The sequence below is a fragment of the Mizuhopecten yessoensis genome, unplaced genomic scaffold (genome assembly GCF_002113885.1).
Source record: "Mizuhopecten yessoensis strain PY_sf001 unplaced genomic scaffold, ASM211388v2 scaffold10971, whole genome shotgun sequence".
NCBI classification, from domain to species: domain Eukaryota; kingdom Metazoa; phylum Mollusca; class Bivalvia; order Pectinida; family Pectinidae; genus Mizuhopecten; species Mizuhopecten yessoensis.
In genome coordinates, this window is record NW_018408813.1 from 874,187 (window position 1) to 888,808 (window position 14,622).

Sequence of the window (14,622 nt, forward strand, 5' to 3'; positions counted from 1 at the left end):
ATCTAACTCGAGATTTGATTACGTGGCAAGCTGGTGAATAAAAGGCCTGCACTTGTTGGGAGGGATCGTTCCCAGTGGGGCTATGATTGTCAATGGGCTGGAGTGCTTCTCCGATCTAACCCTGATCACTGCTGGGCCTGGGTATAGAGGTGTGGGTAGTGGGGGGGAGGTGGCGGTGGGGGTCGGAACGGGGAAGGGGATTACAGAAGTAAATCAATAATGTTACAGGCAGGTCATGTGATCAAATAATATGCATTAGTGATTAGTGGAAGATATGTTGTTTAAGCATTGCAATGGAAATGAAAGATGCGGGCCACAGTTGGAATTCTAATAAGATATCCTTCTAATTTCTAAATGTTTAGCCGGAAGCTCCTCTTACTTCGCAAGCTTCATTTATCTGGTCATTACTGAATTTAGTCTTTTCTATTCTTGAGGAGGACAGAGGGAATTGAGTTCTTTAGGATATATCTTTTAACAAAATACCCATCATCTGTCAGAGTCTGAACAAATAATTATAGTCTTGGAGAAGTGAACGCTTTCATACTTTCTACATCATTTAAAATTGCAGACAACGGAATTGGTCTCCAGTCCACTGTTATAGAACACTGATACACTATCTCACTGCCAGCTGTGAGCACACAGCTTACAGGCTCGACCTTCACTAACCTTCACTGACCTTTAGTGTTGTCATAGTGTAGTTTTGTTTCAAGGTCACACTTTGAGGTGTCTGATTACAATGGTTCCCTTCGATACTTTGATAACTTGCCGATTATAAAGCTAAAGGTTACATTTTAAGAATCCCAATGGGGGTTTGGTCTCTAGTAATCTGAACAAGGGCTATTTGCTGGAAGAGTTCTACTGTATATGTAGATAGCAATGTAGAACTCTAGATAGATGTAATGTATTTTGGTATTCTTGATTTGTGACCCCACAGAAGAGCGGGTCCATTTTCTTTTCTTCGTGTTTTTATTCTGTCTGTTTCCAGTTCATGTTATCCATGGCATATACTGGTCAAACAGTGTGTGTATGGGTGGTCAAATAGAGTTATCCAGCAGTGCGTACACAGATAGGGGTCGTATTGGCTTCCTCAATGCAAGTGCATAGAGCAGATATCAGGACCCGTATTCATGAAACCATTCTCATGTTTAAGCATAAATTCTGTGCTAAAACCAGCTTTCTTGTAGTGCCCACTTAAATCATATCAAACGATAAAAAAGTCAAATGTTAACATTGAAACAGTATTTAGCTTTAAGTCTCTTCAAGTCATTTCAAAATCATTGACAAAATAAGATTGTTTTTGGTAACTGAAACAAGAAGTTAGGCTTGAGCACAAAATCCATGCTTGAGTATGTTAATGGTTGAATGAATATGGGCCGTTCTTGTATTTCATAAGGTCATGTTAAGTGAAGATTGAGGAATGAAAGAAGCTGATGAGGAAGAGTCTGTATTGGGTGTTCTTGATTGGTATACATGTATATGATCAATGTGGTCTATAAATTTCTTGTTAAAAGAGTAGGACATTGTTGATATATCGGGAGATCAAATTGAAGGACTTGGCCAGGAGATGAGCACTAATTATTACGAATGGAAAGCCAGGAGTTACTGGAAACTTGAAAGTTTTTGTTTTGCATTAATGAATTCTGTAGTTATCTTTTTATTAAAAATGTGTGAATTTGTTTACTATTACTTAATTTATCTGATAATAAGCCCCGGCCTGGTAATGAGCGTTTCAGTCCAATTCCTACAAATGTTATTTCATGTTAAATGTTATTTTTTTGCGTATGTCCCTTAGGCTTATTGCAGAACAAATAGAGTAACGAAGTATCTTTGAATAATAGCAGTTATTTCTAATTAAGTGTTAGTGAATTTTGATTATTAAAGTATTCCTAAATTCTGATTGAATATTAATGAATTCTGATTAGATTGAGGGAAAGTCGGACTGAATGTTAATTACAATAGTGATTGTTAGTTAGTGAAGACAACAGATAAAGATGCTCCACTCCTTCCACTGGCCATTGTAACATTCTCCGTCAGCATCTTGAGACATTTCTGTTCAAATGTAATTGCCGAATCCTGTCCCCAGGGGCTATATGTACCGGCTTCCCCATCCCTCTTTCACTGGATAGGTTTGAATGGTTTTGTGGATTATGGTACAACGTAGTATGTCTTTTGGTAGGTGTGGTACCTAAATGTTTGGATTATTGATTCTTGACAAGTTTAACACAATGTAACAGGTACCAGCTTACAGGTATGTACTGCCTACACACACAGCAGGCTTTCAGGTGGAAACCCACTGAATTTGAGGAATGTTAAGACTCGAGATTTACTGAAAGGTCAAGAGCAGCTAAGCAGATCAAAAGCTTAGTGTAGTATCACTGTCCCTAACCCAGTGTGCGGTGTGTAACTCCCACTTTTCAGCGCTAAGCTGAGTTTAATATTGGCGTGTGTGTAGCTAGCCTCACACTGACCAGGCTTGACCAGTCATCTATACCCTGTAATTATTACCCCTAACCTGCAATTCAGGCCTGTGATTTCCTGTAGAGCTCTAGGGTACACAGCCAAGTTGGCATGGTGTCTTGTGTGTACTGCATGGTAATGCCTCAGAGTAAATTTAAATCAGCTTGAAAAGAAATCCAGTCTTTTTTTCACCATTGTTGTTTGTTATATTTTCATCAATATAGTGTAAACACTATCTTTTTAAATTGCGTTTGAAACAGGCAATAGTATTGGTATTGTATGGGAATGTAATACATATCTTTTTATAAAAATATATTGAGAGTATCCTACAGATGCCCCACATTTAGATTATGTGTACATGTATATATAGGTTCTATCAACATAACATTCTATATTCGAAGCACATGACTGACGAACCATAGTCGAGTATGTGGATATTTTGTAAACAAAATGTATTTACCCTGGTCGGGTGTGTACCCATGGACAATATCTTGGTTCTAGCTAGAAGTCTGATCTAATCATCGTAGACCATACCCAGATTCTAATTTTCATGATGGCCGTCATTACCTGAAGTGTTATAGCTGTTCATTTGATTAATTGGTCCCATTTATTATTGAACACAACAATTTGGTGATATCACATTTATAGGTCCCCTATTAAGACAGACCTTACATAGATCCTTTAGGTCTCACACCTGGTAAGGTTATCTTTCCAGGATTGATTTCCCATAGGCATCCATCTAAGGTGAAGCTCACTATCAACATTTCCCACGTTTTGTTTGAGACATTTATTACAAAACCAGGTCTTAATATCTTTATCAACTATTCATTGTCATCCTGAGATGATATGTTCAAAATAAAACACAAAAACCCCCATGCATTTGCTATAGTGCCCTAATCTGAAGTAAGCTTCTCCAAAATGCTTTTACAATACATAGATATGCAATTCATACAAGCAATACATTAATATATATATATCAAAACAGTTTTGAGGTTTTGCAGGAGCTGCCTTATCAGTCATTAACTACTAGCCCTATGCCACCTGGCTAATACCTCCACATGTGTGTATGCATGGATGTGTTTGTGTGTCAGAGATGTATTTTGTTTTGTGGTGGAATTGTGTTTGGAACACCATCTTCCTTAAAGTGCCATCGAACTTGAATGCAACAGCAAAGATAACACCCATCAAAGACCATTTTATAATCCACCTGGGATTTCAGAATTGTGTTGGCAGAGAAAAGGAACTTTATCTGAATTTTCTGCACGGAAGGCCGGAAAGTTAGCCACTTCACCAATATGCTCATAAAAATAAGCTTTGGCAGTTGATTCACTTTGAAAATGCAGGATAAATGATAGTAGTAAAATTACGATCACTTCTCATCTCAATTCTAACTTTTGGTTTGAAGCAGCTAGCTATATATATATTAGTGGGATTCTGAAACGAACATAAATATTTGTTAATTTCCAAATATTGAATGGTTGAATTTCAGATGAAATTGGTGAATATTTGTGTTAATTTATAAAAGAGAATTAATGAATACAATCCAATTTGAACATGAAAATCTTACTTCTTTATGTGTCCTCAAACAACTTTTGATAAGAAATGATGCCAGGATAGAAATTCTATGGATTAGCCTCTTAGTTTATTTAGAATATGCAGTATATTGTTTATACAGATATATATCCTCATGTGTGTCTATAATTTATTGCCAGCTGTTGCCGTCCCGACATGCCAATATATAGATAAGCCTCTACATGTGGACTTATCATATCTATAACGCTGTATGATTATGTGCACTAAATTCAATAACAGATACTGCACCATCTATACACTCATGAGTTTGTCATACAGTCGTACATTCCCAGTGTCTTGTCCTTTACATTTTCCCCGTCCTATTATAAATTAGTGGAGTGACCAGGATTGTGTAATGTTAAAGATTAATTATTTCCTATTTAAATTTTCATTTTGAATATATTTTCTTCAGAAGTAATGTTATATAAATTTTAGTCAGTGCATCTTCTATAAAGGGGCCGCGGTGGCCAAGAGGTTAAGGCGTCTGACATTCTGCTTCCACTAGCCCTCCACCACTGGGTCATGGGTTCGAGACCTATGTGGGGCAGTCGCCAGTTACTGGCCGTAGGTTAGTGTTTTTTCTGTGGGAACTCCGGCTTTCCTCCATCACCAAATCCTGGCACGTCCTGAAATGACCATAGCTGTTAATAGGACGTGAAACACAGACAAACCGAAATCTTCTATAAAATGAATCAAACTAGTGTTCAACAATCAAATATATACCACTATATGGTTAAATAGTTTCAGATAACTTACTGGTACAGGATACTTTATGTAAAATAGATATTTAACATTTTGTATAAATTTGATTTCAGGTGGTTATGAACGATCATGTAATGGTGTCACACTTCAATCATAATATTTATATAACCTAATCAATATTTCCAAGGCCACAAAAGGATAGCTATGAAACATTAAATCTATATAAAGGTAACAAAACCAGTGTTTTGGTGAGTTGGGTATGGTGGCGGATATGTATCTTAAGATTTCTATAGGGACTTTTAACAACAGCAGCAGAATCAATATTTTCAAGACAAAAAATCCATTCTTCCCATTTTGTTCACTTTATTGAAAGATTGACACTAATAAACTTTATATAGTCTCAGGTAAAATGTTTTTACAGGTTATATACATAATTAATTGTTACTTTAGATCGATCCAGTAGTAGCTGACGAAAATATTATGACATGATTGAAAAGCCGATAGCTGTTATTATCAACATCATGGCTGCAGAGCTATCTCTATTGTCAGAGTTAACCCGATTATAGATCACGAGGAAGCAAGTGCAGTAATTTAATGGTAGATCATGTTCTTGAATTTTCATATGTTTTTATACAGTTTATGTGATGTGGTAAATAGTTGACATGTAGTTGGAAGGGAGGGTAGCCATGTACGCAAAAAGATAATTCACATGCTAAATCAGGAAAACTTCCAATGGTTAATGGTTATATTCGCCTTTCAGACTAATATAAACAATTAAGGGAGGCTGCTGGTGTACAAGGAAGGTTAAATAAGCAACTGGAAGCTGTTTATGATGCAAGTAGGTTCCGATAATCAAGGGAGACTACTTGTGAAGAAGATGGAGTCAGATAATCAAGGGAGCATACTGTGATGCGAGTTGTAAATAGGAAGCTAGCTAGGCTCCTTGTGATGAAGATAGGTTTAGATTATCAAGGGAGACTTCTTGTGATGAAAATACATTCGATAATCAAGGAAGGCTACTTGTGATGAAGATAGGGTCAGATAATCAAGGGAGGCTACTAGTTATTAAGATAGGGTCAGATAATTAAAGGGAGACTACTTGTGATAAAGATATATTCAGATAATCAAGGGTCGCTACTTGTGATGAAGATAGGGCCAGATAATCAAAGGAGGCTACTTGTGATTAAGATATGGTCAGATAATTAAAGGAAGACTACTTGTGATAAAGATAGATTCAGATAATCAAGATAATCAAGATAATCAAGGGAGACTACTTGTGATAAAGATATATTCAGATAATTAAGGGTGGCTACTTGTGATGAAGATAGGGTCAGATAATCAAAGGAGGCTACTTGTGATGAAGATAGGGTTTGATATTCAAGGGAGGCTACTTGTGATTAAGATAGGGTCAGATAATTAAAGGGAGACTACTTGTGATAAAGATATATTCAGATAATCAAGGGTGGCTACTTGTGATGAAGATAGGGTCAGATAATCAAAGGAGGCTACTTGTGATGAAGATAGGGTCAGATAATCAAAGGAGGCAACTTGTGATGAAGATAGGGTTTGATATTCAAGGGAGGCTACTTGTGATGAAGATAGGGTCAGATAATTAAAGGGAGACTACTTGTGATAAAGATAGATTCAGATAATCAAGATAATCAAGATAATCAAGGGAGACTACTTGTGATAAAGATAGATTCAGATAATCAAGATAATCAAGGGAGACTACTTGTTGATCATTCAAATTAAGAACATCATTGGAGTCGATTCATGGTTAAGTAGCCAAAAAAATATTTATTCAAGAAAGGCTAACAACAGTCAAGGGAGGCTACCGAGTAGTTCAAAAGGAAACTTCAAATACTGTTTTGTTGATAAAGAAGAGCTATCCTCCTGTTAATCCTCATGCATGGTTTAGTGCACCTAACCTGTACCAGGCTAACAAACCATTTGGTATCCTGTAATATACTGCTATATCTTCACCGCTTCCTGATAAAGCTCCGCCAGCATTGAGCACTCACCTCCTGTCTACACCTGGGAGTGTTTAGACACGAATGGAATATCCTGATTCAATATTTGTGTCTGTTTGCAAACATCTGTTTGCGATTAGACATGTAGAATTGTAGGGTTTTTACATACAGCACAACTGTCTGTTGGTAGATGGGGTGGTGAGGTTTACTAGCTTGATGTGGTAGTCCTCTGATCCCCATCATCGTTATAGAACGTTATAGAATGGACAGAAACCAGCGACTTTTGAGGATGAAGACCCACCTGAAGCAGCCTATAATTAGTGTCTCTATAGGCTTTTGAGGATGAAGACCCACCTGAAGCAGCCTATAATTAGTGTCTCTATAGGCTTTTCACTCCTTCAAAGGTTCTTCTTTTATATAAACACATCGTTATTAAAACCGACATCAACCAGCCTCATTTCAAAACCAACTCATTTTCTTGCTTTTTGGTTTAAATTTTCATCATTTATTTCTGATGATTATCATTTTAAATCCTATTGTATATATATAAGTTTTCATTAAAATAATTAATAAATGTATATATTTATTCTTAAATGTGTGATCAGACTAATGAAATGCAATACATCTGAATTCAGGTGTTGAAGAAACCGAGAACACAACCCAAATTTCCTCTGGAAAAAAATAAAGATTTTTCCTGTCTATAAGATATTCGTTCCTTTTCATCTTGTTTTAACAATTTTAGATTTTAATGTAAAATCCTGAGGTCCAATCTGTACTGACTGATACAGGAGATCTAACCTGGTCATTTAACTCTTTCACCCCTATGTAACTTTAGTAGACTCTACCATGCATTGATATGGATGTGTTCATTAAGGTTTACAGTGGTGAAAGGGTTAAGCCGTCTAGACCACTTGGTTGACCAGGGCAGGTATATATGTTTTGTATGCTTAACTTAGTGAACAAAACATGCACAATACTTATCAAATCAACCAACTGGGGGATACAGATTTAAATGTCTGTAGAATATTCTGTCTGGGGATTTAAGTGTTAAGTGTCATAAATAGCCAGACATTTTATCAAACTTCACAACTTTCTTGTCGAGCAGACAAGGACTGAGATAGTTGTTTGAAGTAGTAGCGTGATATTTTTTATGTCGCGGTTTTGTCACTGATCTGGATATAAGTCTATCATGGCTGTTTAGACTGACACAATGTTGGATCGGCCAGCGGGCAGGATAAAGAGCAGATGAAAAAGAGCTTGTAGGAAGTGGAAAAGATGGTTAACTTAAGATTACAATGGTAACCTTGTGAACGATGGCATCCATATGTCCTAATGTCTGCAGTGCATTCATTAAGCACACAATCAATGGATCTCCAAGCTTTACTGTACTTTTCTTCATTGACTGTTGAGCTGCACTGTCTGGCCATTGAAATCGCTCAAACAGATGTCTGATCATTAGCAAATTTCATCAAATATGAGAAGGTGAACACTCAACAATGTTTATTTAAAGCAGACTGTCATTTATAGGTCAACTTTACGTCGTTCAGTCCTGTTATGAATGTTTTATTTGTTGTTTGATTAAAATTATCATTTACCTTTTAATACAAAATAAAATTAGTCATTAGTTTCCCAATAGTATTTGACTCCCAAAGTATTTTTGCTCAACATCAAACTGTATACTTAATCTCACATGAACCCCTGATATAATTGTTTACCTAACCCTTCCCTAAATGACTTGCTTGCAAAAATGACCCTAATAGGCATGCCTGTCCCTCTCATTGGCTTATCTGTTTGGTAAAGTGACTTTCCTCTCCTTATTGGCATGATTTACCCCCTTCTGTGTTGATTGGACCCTCAGCCCACCCCACCTCTAGTGGGCTAATTGCTTGAAATTGATTAAAAATGGCTCGTCTCCCTTCCCCCTTATTGGCTTGTCTGTCCCCACCATTGACTTATTTGTTTACCTTATTATCTTTCCTTTCCTCCTTGTTAGTTTGGCTGTCCCCTGAATAGATTGTCTCCCCTTTCCTCCTTATTGGGACTTATTTGTCTTCCTTATTGTCTTTCCTTTCCTCCTTGTTAGTTTGGCTGTCCCCTGAATGGATTGTCTCCCCTTTCCTCCTTATTGGGACTTATTTGTCTCCCTTATTGTCTTTCCTTTCCTCGTTGTTAGTTTGTCTGTACCCTGAATGGATTGTCTCCCCTTCCCTCCTTATTGGGACTTATTTGTCTCCCTTACTGTCTTTCCTTTCCTCCTTGTTAGTTTGTCTGTCCCCTGAATGGATTGTCTCCCCTTCCCTCCTTATTGCCTGACAGTTTGACCCACACATTGGCTTGTCCATCTTCTCTAGTGGCTTGCAATAATTGCCTAGACCTGTTTGCATTATTTCTTGAATATCCCTTCCCCAACCCATCCAACCCCCATTCTCACTCCTCTCCTACCCCTTATGACATGCATATGACTAATGCTGAGGATGGCTTGACTGATTACAAAATTGCATTGACCGATACCCATAATTGTTCTATCCAACCCCCAAATTGGTATACCGATATAACAGACAACATAAACATGACAATGAAATGTTGGTTTGTTTTTCAGCATGTCCGCTCTGCACCAAGCGGCTCTGGTTGGAAACCTGGACATGATGCAGCTGCTGCTGGAGAATGGGTCATCAGTCAGTATCCAAGACAACAAAGGTAACAACAGCTGGTCCTGTCATCGTAACTTGATAAAGGTTTACCCTTGAGTAACCTCCTTTGTTCCATTCCTATGTTCTGTCAATTTCTTGTAAAACCCACAGATCAATTAGAAGAACTTGAATTTAGTTTCTTCATGTCAAATTTTCCGAATTAAAGAAAGTATCCGAAATATACGTTTATAGATTTTTGTTTGAAAAAGAAATTTTGGCAATAATCTATATTTGACATCCTGAACTATTATCTAACTATCATTCTAGTGCTGCTTCATTTCTTTGAATAAAATATATCAACGCTTTTTTTCTTGGTATCTTGTTTCTGTCAATGTTTTTTGTACCCGAGACAAATAAAACTCATTTCCTGTATGTTATCATCTTCACCCCTGAAAACAAAGCCGCTGTGAACTGGTACCCTGGCCTTGTCAGCCATTATTGTCTATCTGTATGTGAATCATTCGATAGAATCCCGTAGCCTATCTGTCCATCAGTCCGAAACAGGTCGCTGTGAGGAGGGGTCGTAGAGGTCGTAGCTGTGATTGACAGCTATTCACACACCCACATTTGCTGAACAATGACTTAATGATAGATATGTACCTGTGCAATACCCAGCATTCCTTCATCAGAATCCTCCTCAAAGAAATGCTTGTCCTTCAACTTGTACCATGTCCAGTGAAACATGACTTACTACTGACTACTGACATCAAGGAAGGCGGGATCATTTGGTTAGATAGTGACAGCAGCATGTCGGTGAAAAACCAGTAGGTTACATACCCGAGAATCACAGACTTTTTCTGTTGAAGTCATTGATTAATTAAGTTTCAATGTACATGGGTCATACATCAAACACATCCTGTAGATTCACAGTTCAGACTAAGTCTATATCCTGTGTCACTAACTTGTATGGGATGATATTTGATGTCATTAGGTCAAAAGTAAAGGTCAAAATCACCAGCAATAGATTTCCAAATTGCATGCACTAACAAGAGTATTAAACATTAGTACATTCTTGATGTATAAGCTGTATTTATGCTGTAGGTCAAAATGTCAAATGTCAAGGTCACTGGTTCTATAAATAGATGTTTTTTTCTGTAAATGTTAAAGATACTTGTATTTCATGAAAGATTTTTGTGTGAAATTGTAATGATGGGCTTGTGATCGATTATAAAAAAAAAAAACAGATTTATTGACTCTTCCGATTATCAATTACAAATTCCATAATGTATATAATCAGTACATAACTTAACTGAAGTGTCAAATGTATATGTCAATATGCACTGAAAGTAATTTCAAGATTTTGATGCAATGCTTGTTACAACCCTCAGGAATGCTGGCCCTTCACTATGCCGCCTGGCAGGGCAAGTCGGAGCCGGTACACATGTTGCTACAATGGCAGTCCCCAACCAATGAGCTAGCTAAGGAAGGCGAGACGCCGATTCACCTTGCCTGTCAACATGGACACTTTGATGTGGTGAGTCCTCGATGTGTCTATAAACCTTGTGGAATCTCAAATTGATACCTTGTTCTAGTAATAGCAAGACCCGAACATAGCTTACAAAAAAGTAATTTTCACAAAAAGAAGTAATCTTCGGTACTGTAATTTCGTGTCTTACAGACAATATCCTACTGGTAATGTACAGACTACCCACTTACACTATACTGATTTACCACTTATAATGTACTGATTTACAACTGACACTATACTGATTTACCACTTACAAAGTACAGACTACCCACTGACACTATACTGATTTACCACTTACAATGTACTGATTTCCAGCTGACACTATACTGATTTACCACTTACAATGTACTGATCTTTAACTGACACTATACTGATTTACCACTTACAAAGTACAGACTACCCACTGACACTATACTGATTTACCACTTACAATGTACTGATTTCCAGCTGACACTATACTGATTTACCACTTACAATGTACTGATTTCCAGCTGACACTATACTGATTTACCACTTACAATGTACTGGTTTACAACTGATGCTATTCTGATTTACCACTTACAATGTGCTGATTTACAACTGACGCTATTCTGATTTACCACTTACAATGTGCTGATTTACAACTGACACTGTACTGATTTACCACTTACAATGTACTGATTTACAACTGACACTATACTGATTTACCACTTACAATGTACTTATTTCCCACTGACACAATGTACTGCTTTACCACGTACAGTGTACTGATTACCCACTGACACACTGCTGATTTTCCACTGACCATGTACTGATTTCCAGCAAACACTGTACTGATGAACCTCTGTGAAAATGTTCTTACTAACACTGAAAATGTTTACTGAAGATGCTCTGATATTACGCTGACAATACACTTTCACACACACACATAACACGCACCTCTTAGATTTCAATTCCCTTTGTTGTCATTCCTATAGATTGATTCTCTGTGTAGTGTTTGACAGAGCTGTACCGTCCCAACCTCTATTTGAAGTAGGATGGCAAAGTGCTGCTGTTGCTCTGTCAAATAGCAAAGCCTGCTCTGCCTGGAGATTCCATAGACACATTGCATGCCAAGCAAAGCTTATGGTCGATCAATAAAATATAAGGTTGGAGATGATTGTATACCAAAGTGCTAAGGTGTTCAATGATAGTCATTTAAGATTCCACATATATATATAGCCACCGGCAAACCAAACAGTCTCACTATCACAGGAACCTAACAAGCTTTAATGAGAAACAGATTATGTTGGTATTTTGATTTATTTTGATAAAAAATATTCTGTGACCTTTTTAGGAGAGATCTTTTCTAAGATACATTTACCCAATTTTTTAGCTTACTACAATAGAAACCCATTATCCTGTATGAGTCAAAACTATTTACAATTTAGAAAAATCACCTGCAGGGGGTTCATATTTGTGTACACTTCTATCGTACAATAATACCCAGCACGACGTTGTCATGGTCATGTTTACGTTTTGATAATTGTACAAAAAGATCATATTCAGCAGTATTTTCAGTAGACAGTTGTCAGATATATGTTTCAGAGGTCATTTTTTGTTCAATGCACTTCTATTAGGAGTCAACCCTTGGATCTCTGGCTTATTTATTCTGGCACTCCTCCGAATGGGTATAAAGAAATTCACCCTAGTGAAGCTGGTAGGAAGTAGCTAGTATTTTATCAGGGTGACATTTATTTAAAAGCACTGTGAAGGTCAAGGTCAAGCTAGTTACATGCAATTCTTTGCAGTATAATGTTTTGTAGTTGTTAGATGCAGCACGGCTAGTTACTCGTACTCGTACTCGAACTCGAAAGAGAGAGCACATCACACCTGCGCTTTATTCGTTGCACTGGTTACCTGTACGATACAGGTCACAGTACAAAATTCTGGTATACACATACAAGGCACTGAATGGAACAGCTCCTCAGTACCTACAGGAGCTTGTTACCCTGTATCAGCCGTCAAGATCACTGCGGTCGGAGTCAGAATCTTTGTTGTGTGTCCCAAAATCTCGTACTGTGACCTACAGAAACAGATGCTTTGGGAGGGTTTCGGCTACGTTGTGGAATAGCTTACCATCTGCTATTAGGAAGTCAAATACCCTGGCCAAGTTCAAGAGGGACATAAAAACTCACCTCTTCACGTCTGCATTTTAGAATCTTTGCAAAGACGTCATGTAAATACCACCCTTTTATTTGTTCAATTATGTGCACATTGCTTGTTAAATGTATGAAAGTGATTGCAAGCCTTTGTTGTTTGTTTTCACAATTATAACCATTACTATTATCCATATGTTGTAAAGCGCCTTAGAGTAATTTTACAAATTATATAGGGCGCTATATAAATGTTGTATATTATTATAATTATTATTTATTTTTTACACGTACCTTGTATACATGTATATCTACTGTGAGTTGAAAGAACATGAACCTTTTCGGCAGAACGCTGAAGTGGGGAGAAAAACCAGCCTGCATGCTATTTCTGCCTCCTTTGATTTCCCCACCGGGCCTAGTATGCAGTGAGTGCAGATAGGAATACTGTCAGTGGGTGTGGATGTCGCGCCTGAGTCGACGACACACCTTATCTAGGCCAATCTAAATTGAACCGTTAGTAAATGAAAGAAGAGCATGAGAAGGCTTGTGCATTAATTGTTGCAAATGCATACATTTTGTGTCGTCTATGTGAAACTTGTTTGCTTTATAGGGGGCCTGATGCTTACAGCAAACGTCCAGGGGACCCGACAATGGACTTCGCTTACAATAGCTGACTGATTATGTAATTACAAAATGTGATAATTATGAGGCAACTCCTAGCCAAGGGACATTAATACGACTTGTTTATCAGCAGTAATTTTTTTATGGAAGTGTGTTTGTTTACTGTACCTAGCATTGACACCTTAAATTGATGTTATTTACTCGTATGCTGTACATTACAAACACATAGGGTATGGTACAAACACATAGGGTATGGTACAAACATATAGGGTATGGTACAAATACATAGGGTATGGTACAAATGCATAGGGTATGGTACAAATACATAGGGTATGGTACAAACACATAGAGTATGGTACAAACACATAGGGTAGGGTACAAACACATAGGGTATGGTACAAACACATAGTATGTGTGCAAATACATAGGGTATGGTACAAACACATAGGGTATGGTACAAACACATAGGATATGGACAGCAGACTGCAACAGATGTGTTGACATCAATGCATAGATGAATTCAGATGAAACTTTTCTGTTTTTGTTTAAAAAAGAATTAACAGTGAACGAGTTTCCAAAGGTCTCTCCAACAGATTTTTATTTCACATATACCAGCACAATTACACTGGTTTGGACAGATCCACAAGCAATAATTGTATCGGAGTAAGAAGCTCCACAAAGATAATGGGAATCTTATACCAATGTTCCAACACTCTAGATCTCAAGGCTGAATGAAGCCGGCATTTTTAGCTCACCTGGCACGAAGTGCCAAGTGAGCTTATGCCGTGGTGCGGCGTCCGGCGTCCGTCTGTCCATCCGGCATCCGTCCGGCGTCAATATTTTACTTTAAACGACTTCTTCTTAATAACTGAAAGGCCTAGGGTGATGATATTTGGCCAGAAGCAAACTGGGATGAAGGGCTACCAAGTTTGTTCAAATAAATGACCTTCATCTATTTTCAAGGTCACAGGGGTCAAATATGTTAAAAACTTTAAACAACTTCTTCTCAATAACCAAACTGCCCAGGG

The 14,622-nt window shown here is 37.5% G+C and overlaps 1 protein-coding gene across 1 annotated transcript in view; it reads left to right on the top strand.

Moving 5' to 3' along the window:
• Positions 1 to 14,622, top strand: part of LOC110464190 (caskin-2-like) — a 72,262-nt gene that overhangs the window by 30,991 nt on the left and 26,649 nt on the right. The window contains exons 3-4 of the mRNA XM_021519272.1: positions 9,301 to 9,398; positions 10,720 to 10,865. Of these exons, the coding sequence (XP_021374947.1) occupies positions 9,301 to 9,398; positions 10,720 to 10,865 (244 nt within the window). The remainder of the gene's footprint in view (positions 1 to 9,300; positions 9,399 to 10,719; positions 10,866 to 14,622) is intronic.